The 21533-nt window shown below is 36.1% G+C and overlaps 1 protein-coding gene across 3 annotated transcripts in view; it reads right to left on the bottom strand.

The window, feature by feature from the left end:
- Window positions 1-21533, bottom strand: part of TAF4B (TATA-box binding protein associated factor 4b) — a 180265-nt gene that overhangs the window by 41161 nt on the left and 117571 nt on the right. For all 3 annotated transcript variants that reach the window (XR_001711287.4, XM_054672158.2, XM_016933481.4), the window contains exon 14: window positions 3985-4089. Coding sequence is in view for 2 of the 3 variants with exons in the window: in XM_054672158.2 (XP_054528133.1) it covers window positions 3985-4089 (105 nt within the window). In the remaining variant the exon portion in view is untranslated. The remainder of the gene's footprint in view (window positions 1-3984; window positions 4090-21533) is intronic.

The raw sequence follows: 21533 nt of genomic DNA, 5'->3' as shown, positions 1-21533 counted from the left end.
CTAGTTTTTCCATACTTTTTTTTCTTTTTTTTTTTTTTTTTTGAGACGGAGTCTCACTCTGTTGCCCAGGCTGGAGGGGAGTGGCGCGATCTCGGCTCACAGCAACCTCCGCCTCCCGGGTTCAAGTGATTCTCCTGCCTCAACCCCCCACGTAGCTAGGACTACAGGCACATGACACCACACCCAGCTAATTTTTGTATTTTTAGTAGAGACGGGGTTTCACATGTTGGCTAGGCTGGTCTCGAACTCCTGACCTCAAGCAATCTGCCCACCTCAGCCTCCCAATGTGCTGGGATTACAGGTGTGAGCCAACACGCCCGGCCAGTTTTTCCATACTTTCAAACATATTATATTAAGATTTGGGGCCAAGAGTGTGGCTCATGCCTATAATCCCAGCACTTTGGGAGGCAGAAGTGGGAGGACTGCTTGAGGCCAGGAGTTCAAGGCCAGCCTGGGCAACATAGTGAGACCCTTGTCCCTACAAAAAAATAAAAATAAAATTAATCTGAGGTACTTAAGTAGTCAAACTCATAGAAACAGAAAGTAGAATGATGGTTACTAGGGGCTGGCAGAGAAATGGAGAATTGTTTACCGGGTATAGAATTTTAGTTTTACAAGATGAAAAGGTTTTGGAGGTTTTTTCAACAATGTGAATGTGTTTAACACTACTTAATTATACACGTAAAAATAAGATGGTTAAAAAAAAGGTTTGATACTAATATATAAATAGTCATAAATAGAACTATATTGGGCTACTATATTGGGCAGTCCTGCAGTGCTGCCCAATATAGTGGCCACTAGCAGCATATGACTATTAAAATTTGTATTAAACTAAAAAAATTAAAAATTTATTTTAGTCACACTAACCACATTTCAAGATCTCGACAGCCATATGTGGCTATTCAGGACATTGCAGACACAAACATTTTCAAAACCATACAAAGTTCCATTAGATAACACTGGTTCAGAGTGTACAGAAACAGACCCAAATACATACAAGAATTTGTATTTTTGATATACAATTGTGTGTGATAAAGGTAGCATTTAAAATCAGCAGGGAAAGAATTACTGAGTAAATGGTGTTGGGACAATGATCTAGCCTAAGGGAGAATGAGAGAGGACTGAGGGACTAAAGCTAAATACACACGTCAACTCTTACTCAAGTTCGGTACGAATCAAAGATTTATGCTTAAAAAGTGAAATGATCAAAGTAGTAACACATAATTCTAATTAAGAAAGGGCCTTCTAAATAGAATATAAACCCAAAAGACAAAAATAAAAATGAAAGACTGTGGCATTTTTTAAAGGAAAAATAAAAACTTTTAGATGAATAAAGCCCAAACTGAAAGAAAATGGGGCTAGGGAAAATGGGTTGTTCTATTTCCTTAATGGATTGAAAAATGTAACTCCATGGGAAAAAGAAAAATTGAAAATGCCTATTTATACATGAAAAGTTGCTCAACTTACTCATAACTTAAACAATTAAAACTTGCATTTTCAGTCATGAGATGGCAAAGATAGTTCTCAGTGTTAATGTGAGTGTGGTGAGATAGGCACACTAATGAATATGAAAACTGATACAACTTAGAGGGTAATTTTTAAATTGTTAATAAAAATCATGAGCAACAAATAATATTTATGTGTTAAATAATACTGAGTGTGGGAACGACTTTAAAATAATCTGAGGGATGAAAATTTTAACCTAAGAAAGTTGGTGCAAATATAAATGAAACAAGATTAAGCATATATTGATGGTCCTGTCCAGGTGAGGTGGCTTACACCTGCAATCCTAGCACTTTGGGAGGCCAAGGCAGGTGAACTGCTTGAGCTCAGAAGTTCGAGACCAAGCTGGGCAACATGGCAAAACTCCATCTCTACCAAAAAAAAAAAAAAAAAATTAGCCAGGCATGGTGGTGTGTGCCTGTAGCTCAGCTACTTGGGTGGGTGAGAGGTGACAGGATTGCTTGAGCCCAGGAAGTTGAGGCTGCAGTGAGCCAAGATTGTGCCACTCCATCCTGGGTGACAGAGCAAGACCTATCTCTACATAAATAAACAAATAAGTAAATAAACAAAATTAAATTGACGGTCGCTGGAGCAGGGTGGTGCTATATAACAGTATAAGCACAGATAAGAAATACCTGAAGAATAAGTTGAATAGTATGAGAGAGATTGGTCAAGCTACAGTCAACCATTTCAGATATAGAGAAAATTACTTTAAAATAAAGGCAGTTTTTTGTACATTATACAGGACACAGTTCTACTATGCTATATAATTTACAAAGCCCTTTCTTAACTTTCACAACCATATGAGGGTTCATTATACTGCTCTCTCCACTTTTGTATATATTTGAATTTTTTCCCATAGAGTTTTCCTAATGTTCATACCCTTTAAGTCAGGAATTCCATTTCTATGAATTTTGCCTGTACTTACATTGTACAAGCACACAACAATATAAGTGCAAAAATGTTATCTGAGGCAATAAAGGCAAAAACCTGGAAACAACCTAAATGTCCATTGGAGGGTTGGTTGAATAAATTATGGTTTACTTAAATACAGTAATGTCATACACCCTTAAAAAGTATGGAAGTAAATTATATGAGGTAGACTGTGGAAATGAGGAAAATATTAAGGGCATAATAATAGGTACAGTTTGATCATATTTAACTAAAAACAAAACCACACATGTAGATTTGTGAATGCATGTCATATATGTGCCCACATATATCCTGGAAGGATATGTGAAAAACTTAACAGTGGTTACATCTGGTTGGGCAGGAGAGGGGGAGAATATTTCATATGTTACATTTAAAATGAAAAAGAACTAGAATTTTTAAATCTTTCATCTATTAAGGTGAGTGGCGTTCATTTAGAAACTACCAATGTTCAGGATCAACAATGGTAGGAAGTTTGCCTCAAAGTAGATTTAAATTCCATAGAGAAGTATAAGATGAGCTATGGCTCTTTTATTGCTGACCTTATCTCGGAGCCCTTAGCATACCTCTATCTCAGCCCTAATGATTGCTCCTAAAGCCAAAAGGCTAATATTATCTTTTTTTTATTTTTTATTTTTGAGACGGAGTCTCGCTCTGTCGCCCAGGTTGGAGTGCAGTGGCGCGACCTTGGCAAACTGTAACCTCCGCCTTCCGGGTTCACGCCATTCTCCTGCCTCAGCCTCCCGAGTAGCTGGGACTACAGGTGCCCGTCACCATGTTCGGCTAATTTTTTATATTTTTAGTAGAGACAGGTTTTCACCGTGTTAAACAGGATGGTCTCGATCTCCTGACCTTGTGATCCGCCCGCCTTGGCCTCCCAAAGTGCTGGGATTACAGGCGTGAGCCACCTCGCCCGGCCCTAATATTATCTTAAATAATTACTCTGAAGATGTAAGTAAGATCCTTTCTTGGTGTTAACCAAACAATTAAGGTCATTTATTGAGTATACATGTGCCTATTCTATGGGGAATACAAAAGACTATTATTATAGTCCTTGCTCAAAAAGTTTATAATCTAACAGAAGAGAAAATGTTCATACAAGGAAACAATGCCATGCAAACACATATACTCAGAAAAAGAGAAGCTGGTATGGGAATGAATAGTCAGGGTTTATGAAAGAAGTAAGAGGGCAGATTCAGTCTTACAAGATTAGCCAGATTTAGACAGAGGGAACAGGACTGCATAAAAACACTAGAAACAATGTACAGAAATAAAAAATTTAAATACTGGAAGATTCAATATGACTGGAGATGGGGGAAAGAAAAAGTATGAAATAAGTAACAAGTAGTATGAAATAAGTAACAAGTTCAAGGTGATAAACATCTTTAAACCTGGCAAAAATTAAGATTTTATAAAATTGGCAAAGATGAATTTTAAGAAGTGTCTGGCAGCAACAGCGTGCATAACAGGGTAAACTATTTTTAAGTCTTTGCTTCTTTTTGGCTTGCTTTCTTGACATTAAAAATAAAATAATGAATATTATTTCAATACCTCAATTCCAGATTCCAGTGGTCTCTTCTTCCTTGGTCCAATAGCTGCAAGAGCTGTGAGATTAGCATCTCTATGCTGTATCTGTGCAAGTTCCAATTGCTGTAACTAGAAGACGGAAGAAAAAAAAAAATCAATGTTTACACACATTCATGCTCAGAGGGAAAAAGAAACTGATTACTAAGCCTATTTCTGCATTCACCAAATAAAGTTACAATATAAAATAAACATTAGATTCCCATAACAGCCAAGGGCACATTTTCTGATTCTTTTACACCAACAAACTCTTTAGTTCTTAATCTCTATATGGAAGAGGCAGAACTCAGGTAAAGGAGAAGTACAGAAAAGAAGAAAGGCATCTAAAGCTTAATTTCTCCCAGTATAACACAGATAAGAAATGCCTGAAGAATTAAGTTGAACAGTAAGTCAGAGAGAGATTGGTCAAACTATAGTAAACCATTTCAGATTAAATTCACTTTAAAATAAAGACAGTTTTTGTACATTATTGCACACAGTTCTACTATGCTATATAATTTACAAAGCACTTTCTTAATTCTCACAACCATATTGAAAGGTGATTGCTATAATATAAAAATTATACATCATCCTCTTTTTATTAATGGAGACAGTAAGGCTCTAAGAGGTTAGGGCAACTTCATAAAAGGCACCACACAAGTAGTAAGCGGTGGAGACAGCATGTGGAGCAAAATGCTCTCATTAAAAACCTCTTTAGTACATCACACTTTCTCATCTGCAAATAAAAGTCTTAGATTTACTCTATAATCTTCATGGCAAAATTCTAAAGTGATTTAGTACTGTTTTATTGTACAGCTTTCGTCATACTTAATCAAGAATGCCCAAATCTACAGGGTATAATTTTTTTTTATGTGGGCAAAACTATACAGGGGTATGCATGAAAGATGTCCTATTAAAAGGCAGAAACTGCATTATTTCATTGAAGCAACTAAGTGTCAAATTAGGTATTCTGTTAAAAAAAAAAAAAACAACCAAGTGAGAAAGTCAAAATAGAACACCACTAGATAAATCCCTAAGCTTTTTCAGAAGAGAAGAATAATGTTCAATTCCCATCAAAATCTTATTATTAATATTAATACTATGGAGGGAAAAGAGGAAAGAATCTGGGGCTGGTTGACAGTCACATATTCAAACAAGATCAAGACAGTCAACTGAAAGTAACCTGTTGAGAAACCCTATACATGTACTGAGAATATTCTTTCAAAAGAGTACTAACCAAAATCTTTTAACACATGTTTAAAAATAGAGCAGGTTGAAAACAAAAAGTAGTTTGTGGTGAAACGGTCAGTCTTAAGGAGATACCAAGTACATAAATTCCACTTTAAGATTACTTCAGATTATTTTAATATTAGGGAAAAGAATGAATAACTGAATAGGTAACTGAATCTTTAGTAAAGCAGAAAATAATTGCTATGTTCTGAACGTCTGTATCCCTCCAAACTTCTAATGTTGAAATCCTAACACCCAGGGTGACTGTTATTAGGAGATGGGGCCTCTGGGAGGTGATTAAGTCATGAGGGTGGAGACTTAGTGCCCTTATAAAAGAGACTTAAGAGAAACCCCTCGCCCCTTCCACCAAGTGAGAACATAGTGCGCAAGTAGGCTCTAACCAGACACCAAATCTGCTGGCACCTTGATCTTGGACTTCCTAGCCTCTATAACTGTGAGAAATAAAATTCTGTTGTGTATAAGCTACCCAGTCTAAGATATTTCATTATAGCAGCCCAAATGAACTAAGACAACAATTAATTAAAGAAAATGAACTAAGAACCATTTTCCACTTGCTTCACAAATTATAGGACAGAAATCCTTTTAAACTGTGTGTTTACTTATAAATAAATTGTTAGAAAAGTGTTTTCAGAAGTTATAAAATATCTCTTGTTGCTGCTGGCCTTTTTAATAAAAAATATAGTTTTAGAGTCTAATGCTGCCACAATTCAGAACTTCTAGGTGACAAAATAATGATTTTAGTTAATCTACCCTGCAGTACAAATCAAACCACAAGCTATATTTTAAAGTCCTTCCCTGTAGAGAAATGGCATCTGCAAGATAGTCAAACCAAATAAAAGGTTTTTAAACTGACCACTGTCTTCAAATTCCCCTATGTGTAGTGTAACATTTTCTCCCATTCTGCAAATTATACTTTGGTTTTCTGAAGTCTCTCACACAAAATTTTAGAAAATTTCACAAAAATCTAACAAAAATGGAAACTGACCATAGTTTTCATTGGCCCTGTATTTATAACAAGCTTTCTCAAAACCAATGCATCTTGACAAGCACAAAAGAGTAAAACCAGCCACTTTTAACCAGAAAAGGAGGAAGTTCTGAGCATTAATGCAAATCTGGCATTTATCGAGGATAAAGACTACAATAAGTAACCTCAGTTCAATAAAAATGGCCATTGAGTTAGAGGCTTGCCTGTGGAAACAGGATGGCAAATGATACGATTATCTGTGCAGAAAACCCCAAGTTATCTACATATAAAAAAAATCCTCCTAAGACTGATAAGTGAGTTTAGCAATATTACAAGATGCAAGGTTGACACATGCAATAAGTGAGTCCTAAATATCATTAAGGTACAATTGGAAACTTAAAATTTTTAAATGTCATTTATAATTGCTCTCTCCCAAATGAAATACTGAGATATAAATCTAACACATACAGGTATTTCTATACTATAAATCACAAAATGCCTATGAAAGAAATAAAAAAATAAATAAACAAATGGAGAGACATGCTGTGTCCAGGCTTGTAAGACTCAACAAAGATTTTAATTCCCTCCAAATTCATCCACAGACTTAACACAATTCTAATAAAATTTTGTTGTGGATATGGATAAGTTGATTCTAAAGTTTATATGGAAAGAAAAATGAACTAGAATAGCTACAACCATTATTTTAAGAAGGACAAAATTGGAAGAATCATACCATGCAATTTTAAGACTTCTTATAAGGCTACAGTAATCAAAATAATGTAATACTGGCAAAGGGACAGACACATAGGTTAACAGAACAAAACAGAGAATCCACAAATAAGATGCATATAAATACGGCCAATTGATTTTTGGCCAGGTTAGAAAGGAATGCAGTTGAGAAATGACAAAAATTCTCTCCTTGACCAAACTTCTGAGCCCTCTTATCAACCAGGCCTGAACCTTGGCCTAAAAAACATTAACACAGTTTCTAACAGCTAAAGCTGTAGGATGGCCTTAACTTCCTTAAAGAGCCTAACTGAAAAAACTCAAGACTGCTAGAATAATTTACTATTTGTTCCATCCAACATCTGATGATAAGGCCCCATCTTCCAGCCTCTATGGAAAGGCAGGAGCTGATTAAAGTCTATTCTTACCACTTTAGTGTCTGGCAGTCTTTTACACAAAAGTTGTGGGGCTGGGCGCTGTGCTCAAACCTGTAATCCCAGTATTTTGAGAGTTCAAGGTGGGCAGATCACTTGAGGTCAGGAGTTCGCACCAGCCTGGCCAACAGGGTGAAACCCCGTCTCTACTAAAAATACAAAAAGTAGCTGGGCATGGTGGGGACGCCTGTAATCCCAGCTACTTGGGAGGCTGAGGCAGGAGAATTGCTTGAACCCAAAAGCGGAGGCTGCAGTCAGCCGAGATCATGCCACTGCACTCCAGCTTGGGCAACAGAGTGAGATTCCATCTCAAACAAACAAACATCAAATGTTGTTGGAACAACTGAACATCCATGTGCAAAAATTTTTAAAAAATCAATCTGGATCCAAACCTCCCACCTTATAAAAAAATTAATCAAAATGTAAATGTAAAACTATAAAAATGTATAGGAAAAAACCATAGGAGAACATGACTTGGAGTCCAGCAAAGAGTCCTTGAACGTGACACCTAATGCATATCTATAAGAGAAAAAATTGGCAAATTGGACTGCATCAAAATTAAAACTTTTGCTCTATGGAAGACACACTTAAAAGAATTAAAGGACAAGCTACTTTATTTCCATGTCTCCAATCTATTTGTCTTTCTTGCTTCATTGTACTGATAAGGACTTAAACTATAATGCTGAATAATACTGGTAAAAGCAAGTTTCTTTGCCTTTTTCCTAATCATTGGAAGAAAGCATTCAGTCACCATTAAAAACAATATTAGCAGGGTTTTTAAAGCTATCCTTTATCAGCCTGAGGAAGTCTCTTCATTTTTAAAATTTCTTACTTTAAGAGAGACAGGAATCTCGCTATGTTGCCCAGGCTGGTCTTGAATTCCTGGTCTCAAGCTATCCACCGGCCTTGGCCTCCCAAAGTGCCGGGATTACAGGCATGAGCCATCATGCCCAGCCAAGGAAGTCTCTTCTATTCTTAGATTCCTGAGAGTTTTTAATCATTAATGGATTTTAAATTTTATCAAACATATTTCTAAATTAATTGATAGGATCACATGGTGTTTCTTAGACTATTAATATATGATAGATTATATTGACTGATTTTCAAATATTAAAGCAACTTTTCATTTCTAGAGTATAATATACATAGTCATGGTATATTATTCTTTCATATGTCAAGATCAATACATTCTTTTTATATCAAATCTAAACTAGATTTGATTTGCTAACATTTTGTTTGGGATGTTTATATCTATGTTCATAAGAGATATTAGCCTGTAGTTTTCTTGTTTTGTAACATCTTTGTGGGTTTAACTATTAGGGCAACAATGGCCTCATAAAATGAACTGGAAGTGTTTCTATCTCTTCTATTGTCTGGAAGAGGCTGTGTAGAAGTGGTATTAATTCTTCTGTAAATCTTTGGTAGAATTTACTAAAAATCTGTTCTGGTATCTCTCTTGGAAGGTTTTAATTACAAATTCAATTTGTTTAATAATTACAGAACTAAAAAAATAAAAAAAGATTAGAGAACCATATCATCTTGGGTAAGTTTTGATAGTTTGTGCTTTTCGAGGTATTGGTCATTTAATCTATCTAAGTTGCTAAACTTATGCACAGTTATTTGTTATATTTGCTTTTGGAGAGAGGGGTGTGGCGGGGAGACAGGGTCTCACTCTGTTGTCTAGGCTGGAGCGCAGTGATGCGATCTCATCTTACTGCAACCTTCACCTCCTGGGCTTATGGGATCCTAACTCTGGAGGATGGCATCTGGGGGTAAGATCCCATGAGTCCAAGAGGCAGAGGTTGCAGTGAGCTGAGATCTCACCACTGCATTACAGCCTGGGCAACAGAGCAATATTAGTGATTTCTCTTCTTTGTTTTTTCCTTTCTCAGTCTTATGAAAAGTTCTCGATGTTGTTGATCAAAGAACCAGCTTTTGGGAACTTTTTTCCAAAGTCATTGATTAGTAGTCAAAGATATGTGCTTCCTTCTGCTTGCTTTGGATCTATATTGCTCTTCCTATTCCAATTTCTCAAGGAAGAAGTTTAATTTATTGATTTGAGGCCTTTCTTCTTTTCTAATGTAAGCATTTTCTCCTATCTTGTTACTTTAGCTTACCTATATCATTACCTGTGATTTGAGTTGCTTAAAGATATAGTTCCATTACAGATTTTTAATCCATCCTGAGTCTCTATCTTTGAAATGGTATATTTGAATCATTTACACTTCATGTAATAATTATGATTAGATTAAGGTCTATCATTTTGTTTTCTGTATGTTCCCTCTGTTTTTCATTTCTCTGTTTCCCTTTTTCTACTTGGAATTATTTGAACTTTTTAACATTTTAATTTATCTACTGTATTTTGTAGTAACTCTAAATGTTTTATATTAATTTTTAGTGATGGCTCTAGGGATTACAATATACATACTTAAATTTTCAATCTGCTCAGCATCAATATTTTACCACTTCAAGTGGAATAGAAAAACCTTGGCCATATATATGGCTCTTTATCCTCCACATTTTGCTGTAGTTGTCTTATATATTACACGTACATACAGTGAAAATCGCTGGTGTTAATTTTTCTAATCCATGCATATGGTAAATCTCAATTTATCCTTAATGAATTTCACCAATCATCATTTTTTACATCAGTCATATATATTTCATTAAACCTTTATTTGCATGTTAGATTTATGATCCTTTAATATCTTATTTATTTTCTGTTTGTTGCTGGTGTTTATAACTATAACTGATTATTGAATATTAATTTTTATGAAGTCTGACACATAATTGTACATATTTATGGGTACTTAGTGATGTTGCAATACATACACAGTGATCAGATGAGGATAATTAGTATACCCATCATCTCAGATATTTATCATATTTTTATGTTAAGAACATTCACTAGCCTCCTTGTAGCTACTTGAAACTATGCATTATTAACTATAGTCATCCTACAGTGCTATAGAACTTACTTCTCCTATCTAGCTGTAATTTTGTATCCTTTAACAAATCTTTCCCTATCCCCTTTTCCCCCAGACCCTTTCCATCCTCTACTATTCTCTGTTCTCCTTTTTACTTCTATGAGACCAACTTTGTTTTAGCTTTCACAGATCAGTGAAAACAGTGTTTAACTTTTTTTTTCCTGGAATACTTTACTTAACATAAGTCCTCCAGTTTCCATCCATGTTATCATAAATGACAAGATTTCATTCTTTTTTATGGCTGTATAGTATTCCACTGTGTATATATAGCACATTTTCTTTATCCATTCATCTGTTGTTGAACACCTGGGTTGATTCCACATATCAGCAATTATTAATATGTATAGTGCTGAAATGAACAAGGGGGTACAGATGTCTCTGTGATATACTGATTTCTTTTCTCAGTACTGGGATTGCTGGATCATACAGTAGTTCTATTTGTAATTTTAAGAGGAATCTCCATGCCATTCTTCACAGTGGCTATACTAGTTTACATTTTCACTGACAGTGTTTAAGAATTCCATTTTCCCTGAATCCTCGATAACATTACTCATTTTTTGTCTTTTTGGTAATAGCCATCTTCACTGGGGTCGAATGATATCTAGTTGTGGTTTTAATTTTCATTTCTCTGATGATTAGTGACATAGAACATTTCTTCCCATACCTGTTGGCTGTTTGCATGTCTTCTTTTGAGAAATGTCCATTCTGATCATTTGCCCATTTGTTTGTTTTTAATTTTCTTTTTCTAGAAACAGGGTCTCACTGTATTACCCATGATAGTATGTAGTACCATGATCATGGCTCACAGCAGCCTCAACCTCCTGGGCTCAAGTGATCACACTACTTCGGCCTCCCAAGCAGCTAGGACTACAGGCCTATGCCACCATACCTGGCTAACCTTCAGTTTTAAATTTTTTGTAGAGACGGGGTCTCTATGTTGCCCAGGCTGATCTCAAACTCCTGGCCCCAAGTGATCCTCCTACATCTTCCTTCCCAAGTGTTGAGAGTATAGGCATAAGCCATTACACCTGGCTCATTTGCCAATCTGTTAATCAGACTGATTTTTTTGCTGTTGAGATGCTTATTTGTATATTCTGGATATTAATCCACTATCAGATGAATAGTATGCAAATATTTCCCCCCATTCTGTAGTCTTATTTTTTTTACTCTGTGGATTGTTTCCTTTGCTATGCAAAAGTTTTTCATTTAATATAATCCCATTTATTTTTGCTTTTGTTACATGCACTTTTGACGTCTTATTCATAAAATATTTTCCTGACATAAAGTATGTCCTGAGGCATTTCCTCCGTTTTCTTCTAGTAGCTTTATAGTTTCAGGTTTTACACTTAGATCTTTGAACCATTTGACTTTTTAATAGGGTAAGAGGTGGAGGTGTACATTTATTCTTCTGCATATGGATGCCCGCTTTCCCAGCACCTTATTTTTTGAGGAGAACATGCTTTCCCTGGTATATGTTCCTGGCACCTTTGTCAAAAAATATGTTTGCTGTAGACACCTTGATTAACTTCTGGATTCCCTATTCTGTTCCGTTGGTCTATGTTTATGTTTTTGTTTTTATGCCAGTCACATGCTATTTCGGTGACTACAGTTTTGAAGCATATTTTGAAGTCTGGTAGTGTCATGCCTCCAGCTTTGTTCTTTTTGCTCAGGATGGCTTTGGCTATTTGAGGTCTTTTGCAGTTCCATATGAATTTTCAAATTTACTTTTCCTATTTCTGTGAAGAATGTCCTTGGTATTTTGACAGAGATTGCATTGACTCTGTTGATTGCTTTGGCTAGTATGGTCATTGTAACAATATTAATTCTTCTGATCCATGAGCATGAGATGTTTGTACATTTGCTTGTATCTTCTTCAGTTTCTTTCATTAGCGTTTTATAATTTTCCTTGCAGAGTTCCTTCATCTCCTGGGTTAAATTATTTCCAGGTGGTTTTGTTTGTTTGTTTGTTTGTTTGGCAGGGATTTTAACTGGGATTGCCTTCTTGATTTTGTTTTTTCAGCTAGTTCATTAGGTAAGGAATACTACTGATTCTTTTTTTTTTAAACAAAGAGCTGTATGCATTTATTGCATTGGCAGTCAATAAGAATCCTTTGAGACGGCAACAATAGACACTGGGGACTTTCGGAAGGGGAAACAAGGAACAGAGGAAAAAGTGTTGAAAAACTAACTACTGGGTACTATGCTCACTACCTGGAAGCTGGGATCAATCATACCCCAAACTTCAGCATAATGCAATATAATCATGTTACAAACCTGTATGTGCACACCTGAATCTAAAATTAAAGTTGAATTTATTTTTTAAAAAATCCTTTGTTATTAAACAGTTTTGATCCTTGGGTCAAGGTCTTAGCATGCACATTGTTTATTTGGTTAATTCAAAGACATATATATAGGTGCCTAGAGTTTTGAGGCCTGGAAGAAGCCACTGCCACATATATTACAGTTATGGGGTTTCTCGTTAGTATGGCCGCTCTGAGGTAGATTAATGCTTAAACAAATGATTAAGGATTTACCAAACTCATTGCATTCAGAAGCTTTCTCTCAAGTGTAAGTTCTCTGATGTTGTGCATGGTGTAAATTTTGACTGAAGATCTTGCCACATTCATTGCAGTTTTAAGGTTTCTCTTCAGTATGGATTATCTGACGTCTGGTGAAGTCTGGTTGCCAAGACAAGGACTTATCACTTTCATTATATTTGTAAGGTTTCTCTCCCTTATGGATTACCTGATATTTAGTAATGGTTGAATGCTCACTAAAGGCACTGACACACTTATTACATTTGTAAGGTGTCTCTCCAGTATGGATGGAGGTATGACTACAGTAGACAAAATTTCCCACAGTCACTACATTTGTAAGGTTTCTCTCCAGATGGATTACATGATGTTTAGTATGGCTTGCACACTCAGTAAAGGCTTTGCCAAGTTACTACATCTGTAAGCCTTCTCTCCAGTGTGATTTCTCAGATGCCTTTCAAAGATATGAGATAACTAGAGACCTTGTCACATTCATTCTATTCATAAGGTTTCTCTCCAATATGGATTACCTGATGGTTAGTAAGGCTTGGACAATTTTTCCCTTCACCCATTGGTTGTCCAGGAGACTGTTGTTTAATTGCACAGTTTTTAATATTCCTCTTATTATTGATTTCTACTTTTATTCCATGGTGGTCAGGTAAGATACTTAGGATATGATTTTGATATTTTAAAATGTTTGAGGCTTGTTTTATGTCCTAACATATGGTCAATACTGGAAAATGTTCCATGTACTTCTGGAAAGAATATGTATTCTGCAGCTGTTGGGTGAAATGTTCCATAAATGCCTGCTAGGTCCAGTTGGTCTACAGTACAGTTTAAATCCAATGTTTCTTCGTTGATTTTCTGTCTACATGATCTGTCCAATGTTAAGAATGGAGTGTTGAAGTCTCCAACTATTACTGTATTGGGGTCTATCTTTCCCTTTAGATCTAATAATATTTACTTTATATATCTGAGTGGTCCAATGTTGGGTACACATATATATTCACAATTGTTATATGTTCTTGCCAAATTAATCCCTTATTGTATAATGTCTTTCTTTGTTTCTTTACCATTTTGTCTTGAAGTCTGTTTTGTCTCATGTAAGTATAGCTACTCCTGCTAGCTTTTGGTTGCTGTTTGTTGAAATGTCTTTTTCTATTCTTCACTTTCAGTCTATGTGTGTCTTTACAGCTGAAGTGAATTTACTGTCGGCAGCATACAGTTGAGTCTTGTTTATTTAACCATTTGGCTAGTCTGTATCTTTTAAATGGGGAACTTAATCTGTTTACACACAGGATTATTACTGATAGGTGTGGACTTATTACTATCATTTTATTGGTTGTTTTCTATATTCATTGTTCCTTTCTTCATCTTTTAGTGGCTATTTGTGTAGGTGGATCTTTTCCTGTAAAGAAAAATTTGTTTGATTCCTTTCTATTTCTCTTTTCTGTATTGGTTCTACCAGTGAGTTTTATAGCTTCACATCCTTTCATGACGGTGGTTGTCATTTTTTCACTTTCAAATGTAAAACTCCCTTGAGTATCTCTTGTAGGCCTTGTCTAATGGTGATGAATTCCCTTATTTTTTTATTGTGAGACATTTTATTTCTCCTTCATTTCTGAAGGATAGTTTTGCTGGGTATAATATTCTTGGCTGGGCCAGGCATGGTGGCTCACGCCTGTAATCCCAGCACTTTGGGAGGCCGAGGCGGACGGATCACAAGGTCAGGAGATCCAGACCATCCTGGCTAACACGGTGAAACCCCATCTCTACTGAAAATACAAAACATTAGCTGGGCGTGGTGGTGGGCACCTGTAGTCCCAGCTACTCGGGAGGCTGACGCAGGAGAATGGCATGAACCCAGGAGGCGGAGGTTGCAGTGAGCCGAGATCATGCCACTGCACTCCAGCCTGGGTGACAGAGCAAGACTCTGTCAAAAAACAAACAACAAACAAACAACAAAAAACAATATATATAAATATATATATAAATATATATTAATATATATGTATATAAATATATATATTAATATATATGTATATAAATATATATAAATATATATGTATATAAATATATATATAAATATATATGTATATAAATATATATATATAAATATATTCTTGGCTAGCAGTTTTTTAAAATTTTCCCTTTCAGTATTTTGAATATATTATCCCATTCTCTCCTAGCCTGTATAGTTTCTGCTGAGAAGTCTACTGTTAATCTGATAAGAATACCTTTATTTGTGAATTGACATTTTTCTTTTGCTGCTTTTAGAATTGACTTTGACTTCACAATTTGACTATACTGTGCCTAGGAGAGGACTTGCTTGGGATGAATCTACTTGGGGTTCTTCCAGCTTCCTGAACCTGGATGTCTCTCTCCAAATACTTGAGAAATTTTCAGCTATTATTTCATTAAATATGTTTTCTACATCTTTTCACTTCTTTTCTCCTTCCGGAATGCCCATAATGTGAATATTTGTTTGCTTCATGGTGTCCCATAAATCCTGTAGCTTTCTTCATTCTTTTTTTGGGGGGAGGGGGGGTCTGCCTGTGTTGCTTCAATCTCTTCAAGTTCAAAAATTCTTTTTTCTGCTTGGTGTAGGGTATTGTTAAAGGTCTCAACTGTATTTTTTATTTCATTCATTGAATTCTACAGCTGTAGGATTTCTGTTTGGTTCTTTATTATGATATCTATCTCATTATTAGATTTCTCATTCACTTAGCTGGGCATGGTGGCACATGCTTCTAGTCTCAGATACTCAGGAGGCTGAGGTGGGAGGATAGCTTGAGCCCAGAACTTCAAAGTTACAGTGAGCTATGCTCCAAACAGTGCACTCCAGCCTGGGTGACAGGGTAAATAAAATCTTGTCTCTAAAAAAGACAAATAAAAATAAAATTTTCTCTATTCAAATTGTGAATTGTTTTTCTGATTTCACTGAATGTCCATCAGTATTCTGTATCTCACAGAGTTTACTTAAGATTATTATTCTGAATTCTTTTTCTGGCATTTTATGTACTTCCTTATGATTAGCCTCTGTTATTGGAAAATTATTGTGTTCCTTTTCATGGGTATTTATCTGTGGTTTTTTCATGTTTGATGTATCCCTACACTGATTTCCATTCATGTGGTAGAAAAGTCGCCTCTTCCAATTTTATGGAGGAGGTTTCACAGAGAAAAATTTACTCATATGAACAGGTGTTGGGGTGTCAGTTTGTTGAGTTCTAGGTGGACACACTAGTGTAGTTTCTTCAGCTGTAATCCATACTAGTGACATATGCAAATGCCTCAGTGGCCTGGGCTGAGTTTGTGGTGGAGGTGGTGCAGTTTTGCTGGGTGTGGGCTCACTGGGCTGTTTCTCAGGTCAGAGGCATATACATACAAATGGTGGGTCCACCAACTTGGTGCGTGGATTTGGGCTACAGGGCTCTTATTCTTGGCAGGAGGACATACACATGGTTGCTCGGCCGGCCCGAGGACATGCCTGCAAGGAGCAGCCCACAGGGCTGTTACTTTTGCGAAAAACACAGGTGCACAGATGCCTGACTGGTCTAAAGACATGTCTGGTGAGGATGGCTTGGTCTCTCAGGCCCGAGATGTGGGCTCACAGTTGTTCAGCAGGCCTTGGAGTGTGGCTGCCAGTGGAGCGGCTTTTCAGACCCTGATTGTGGGTGCAGGGCTGTTGGGTAGACCAGGAGCTTATCTGTAGGGGGTAGGACACTGGAGGGCTGTGTACAAGCAGGCATATCTTGGTGTTCCTAATCCAGGGCAATGCAGCTGTGTGAATTCATGGTAGCTCTCCAAACTGGGTTCAGGGCTTTTGAGGACTGTGGGATTCTCCTGTAGTAAGGACTGTATGCGTTTGTGGTGGCAACAGGGGCTGGCTGGGTTATTCTGATTGCCTTTTCCCTGCAATGGGAAGTCTCTCTTGACTCCAGATTCAGTCCAGGTGGGGAAGACAGGACTGTAGATGCTAGGTACCCTCATGCTGCCCTCCTGGATTTCTAATCATTTATAGGTGTGTCTCCATTCCCCAACCACACTCCAGCGCTCTCTCTGACATTCTAGTCAAATCCTATCTGTTTATTCATTGCCTCAGTCCTTTTTTGTAGAAGAGACAAGCACCAGGCATCTCTAGTCAGCCATCTTGCCAATGTCAGTCCTCAAATCTGCTTTCACTTAAACATACTTTAATTCAAAAGCAGAATAGCCTATTATGTTTTCCATTTCTGTTGTGCTTTCTTCATTCCTGAAGTTCAGCTTCCCTTTGGTATCATCTGACTTCATTGTGAATAATTTCCTTAATAGTCTTACAGCAACTCTGTTGGCTATGAATTTTCTTCCTTTTGCTTCACCAGAAAATATCTACTTCACCTTCATTTCTGCAGGATATTTTCATGATATATAGGATTTTAAGTTGAAAGTTCCTTTTAAAAATGTTTTGCCACTTTCTTCTGATCTCCACAGGTTTTTTTCCCCTTTTTTTTTTTTAAAAGTTTTTCTATTTGCTTTCTAATGAGAAATCTAGTCATTGTAATTATTGTTCTTCTATTGATGTGTCCCTTTCTTCAGTTACTTTCAAAATTTTTATTTTCTACATCTATATAGTTTTCAGAGATTGATTATGATGTGAGTTGAACCTGGGTTTATTGACTGGGTTAACTGACTCTTGTCATTTCTATCCGCTATTCAGCTCATTCAGCTGAATGTGTTTTATTTTGGTTATTGTCGTTTTCAGTTCCTAAATTTCCATTTTATAACTTTATTCTTTATATTTTCTAGCCCTTTGCTGGGAGTTTCTATTTTTCCTATCATTTCAAGAGTGTTTATAATTTGCTTCTTGGAGCATTTTTATAGTAGTGTGTTTGTCAGATAATTCCAACATCTATGTTATCTTGGGGCTGGTATCTGTTGATTGTCTCTTCCTATGGGAGTTAAGATATTCCTGGTTCTTTCTGTCAAGTGATTTTGTATTGTATCCTGAATATTTTGAATACAGTCGTCCCTTGGTATACATGGGGGATTGATTCCAGGATGCCGAGGTACACCAAAATCCATGTATATTCAGTTCTCAGTCAGTCCTGCAGAACTCGTGTATATGAAAAGTCAGCCCTCCACATATGTGGGTTTTGCATCCTGCACATAGTGTATTTTCCATCCACAAGTGGTTGAAAAAAATCCACATATAAGTGGACCTGTACACTTCAAACCTATGTCAACTGTATTATGAAACTCTGGGTATTCTAGAAATCCTTTGGAGAATGTTAATACCTTTGTTTTAGCATGCAATCAACACAGGTTCAAGCCACAGGTTCCAATGTGACTTCTGTGATCTGTGGCTACAACGTCAGCTCAGTTTTCAAAGCTTTCGCAATGTTATTTGGATCTGCCCTGTGCATCCCCCAGTGGTCAATCTGGGATCTGGTGGTGGTTTGTTGGTCCAGTTCTTAAAGGCTTTGGTATGCTCATTAGAATAAGATCTACATATGGCAAATGTATAGTTCAGGAGTAGGTCTAGGAGTTTAACACAATCACATGGGGTTGCTTTCCTGAGCTCCTCCCTCTCTGTCATCTTCTCAGTAATTTCTGGTTCCCTGGAGCTCCTCCTGGCCAGAAAGCTGGGGATTTAGCCCACTTTCCCACCCATGTCTGTGATTGCATCCAGGTCTAGAATCAAGCAGTAGGAAGAATGGGGCTAGGGGATGGAGGGTGGCAACCTCACCACCAGTTCAAGTAGTATTTTGAGTTCTTATCTTCTTCCCCAATCTGTTTACTATTTACCTTTCAATGTCCTCGAATAGCTGCTCCATGCATCTGTTCAGGTTTTATAGTTGTATTCAGTGGGAGAGAAAATATGAAGTGTTTTTACTCCATCTTAACTGGAACTCTTTAATAGCCAGAATTCTGACAATTGGTTTCTGTTATATTATACACTGACTAGCCTTTGTTTAATAAAATGTAAGACTGCTTGCTCACCAACACCAGCAACAAACACCTTGCTCCAAAGAGACCAAACAGGTTTGGGAGGTTCTCTTTTAAGAATACGCTATTTCCTTTATGGCTAATGAAAAAGGCAGACGCCTTCATTTCTCTTTTCACAGTCTCTATGATAGGAAGTAGAAGTCTCTAAAATTCAAGGTAGTGCCCTAGAAGGCAACTAAGCAACAGTAATTGAAGATTATTTTATTTCTGGTGTTAGGTACTCATCTCTTCATTTATAAGTATAACTCATGGTAGTACAGCCTTTAATCAAGACCCAAAAAACATTAAGAAATTACTTTGAAGATCACACAAGTTCTCAGAGGTAACGTTCAATAGAGGTACTTCTTGATGCTAAGCACATAATTTTCAAGAATAAAAGGAAAATTAAAAACTATTGAAAACAGAAACCAAAAGATTAAGCAGAATCAGAGGTACTAGCTGAAGAATGAATAAACCAAGTTTCATATTAGCTAACAGCCTGGACAGGAACAGGGGCACATTTAACAGGAAGAACCAAATTTATCTAGATAGTTATGATATAGACAATATGGGAAATCAAAAAATGTTTTTCTTTCTCATGCTTAAGGAAAGTGTTAGTAGCAATGAAAATAATCACACCACCAAATAGGAATGTATGAAAAAATCTAAAGAAATTAGAGAAACAAAGTGTATCACACCAGGTTTTGAACTCAGGATAAAAGAACTAAGAATAATGTCCTGCTTAGATTTCACAATTAACGTTAAGTACACATAAAGGTAAACACCTACAATGGAAAAACTCTAACACCAAACAATGGAAATGTTTTAAATAGTAAAAATTTAAATTGAATTAGATATACTTTGGAAAATTTCATGGATCAAACTCTAAAATTCTTAACAATGCTGATAATTACATCTGAATCATTACTTAAAAGATCAAGTTTACCAGGGAATGCAAGGTTAAATGCTAAAATAAACAAAACAAACAAACAGGAAAAAAAAACTACTAAACATTAACAGCTGAATCTTAAGTCAAGGGAACCAAAAAGCAAGTTGCAAATTTTTTAAAAATCACCATTCCACCTTATCTTAACTTCAAGGATACCACAACCGAAATACAAGATCTTTTTTAAGCCCTCAAAGACAATTATTAGCAGTCATTCCACCAAATCAAACAGTTTAGAATCTATTTTTTTCTCTCCCAACCACTAAGGCTGGTTATTATGATACCAGGACACTGTCCAGAACATCTGAGATTCCTGGAATTTGATACGTAAACTCTGGTGCCTTGCTGGTCAACCCTACTCATCCATCCCTACCTTCCTGAAAAAAATGGTATATTCCTCATAATCTCAATTAGACACCTTCTCTCTTTAACTTAAACCAATAACATTTGATTTATAAATTGTGTAAAATATAAATGTGCTACAGTTATTCTATATTACAAAATTTTTTTTTCAGTTGTCATCCTTACACGCTTTTTTCTTCTCATTTTCTTTCCAGTCCTCTGGAAGGAAAGAAAGAACATATTCATGGTCTATCTCAAACCTAAATCTAAGAGCTCAATGACATCTATCTTAAATGTTCCTACAGTTAGTGTTTATAAACTACTGGTTTTTTCTTTTATGCCTCGCCTTCCCCTAAATTATGACAATCTTATAAGCAGAGCAGGAATCGTTAAGTTCATTTAAATACGAGGAAACAGAGGTAAGTTCAAAGAATTAAAGCAAGCTCTTGATAATGGCAGGCTGAATCTAGAATCCAAGATACTTTACTTCCAGTTCAATGCTATATTTTTTTTAAACAGGCATCTTTCTACTAAGAGAGTAATAAGTCTCTCAAAACACATAGATCCTACACATCAAAATAAAGTATGCATGCAATCTTCTATTGAATCTCTAATATTTTCTTTTCCATTTAAGGTATACCAGTAAAGAAATACTACCATTAAAGTTATCTTGTAAAAATATCCATGAAGGAAACCTAGTGAAGCTTTCATGGTTCCAAGAGAACCTAATGAATGATAATTGGATGATAAATGAACTATGACAGTTCAAGAGGCCAAATCTCAGATTCCCAAATCACAGTATTTTGACCATTTAGTTAGTGGGAAAATAAAAGTGATGACTTTTAAAGCCCCCCTTCTTTCTCATCCTAGATCAATGGTTCTCAGTGTGATCTGCAGAGCAGCAGCAGCAATAGCAGCAACATCTGGTAATTTATTGGAAATCCCATTTTCAAGTCCTACCCTAGACCTACTACAGTATTATAAACTCTGGTTGTGGGACCTAGTAATCTGTATTTTAACAAGCTCTCCAGATAATTTTATGCATGTCAACGTTTGAGAACCACTGTCCTAGACTATCAATGCTTTGAAACCTTTCAATCTGTTTCTCTGCTGTCATACACAAGTTATTTATAACTTGTCATTTTAAGAATGTCTTCCTCTTGCTATATTAATTTGATTGCTAGAATGTACTTTTTATGACAAGTTTCATTTGTCCCTGTCCAGTACTCCATGAGTTTTGGCCATGTAGAACTTGCATGAAGTTTAAATACAAATTGATATAATTTAATAGTTTACCTATCACCTTTCATTGACTTCATATATTTTCAAATTTCATTTTAAAAATATACTGTGCTGTTCTCGTACCTAAATATTTTCTAATCAGTAATG

The sequence above is a fragment of the Pan troglodytes genome, chromosome 17, assembly GCF_028858775.2.
Source record: "Pan troglodytes isolate AG18354 chromosome 17, NHGRI_mPanTro3-v2.0_pri, whole genome shotgun sequence".
In the NCBI taxonomy this organism is placed as follows: domain Eukaryota; kingdom Metazoa; phylum Chordata; class Mammalia; order Primates; family Hominidae; genus Pan; species Pan troglodytes.
Note: the sequence above shows the minus strand (reverse complement) of the source record. Positions and strands in the feature narration are given on the sequence as shown.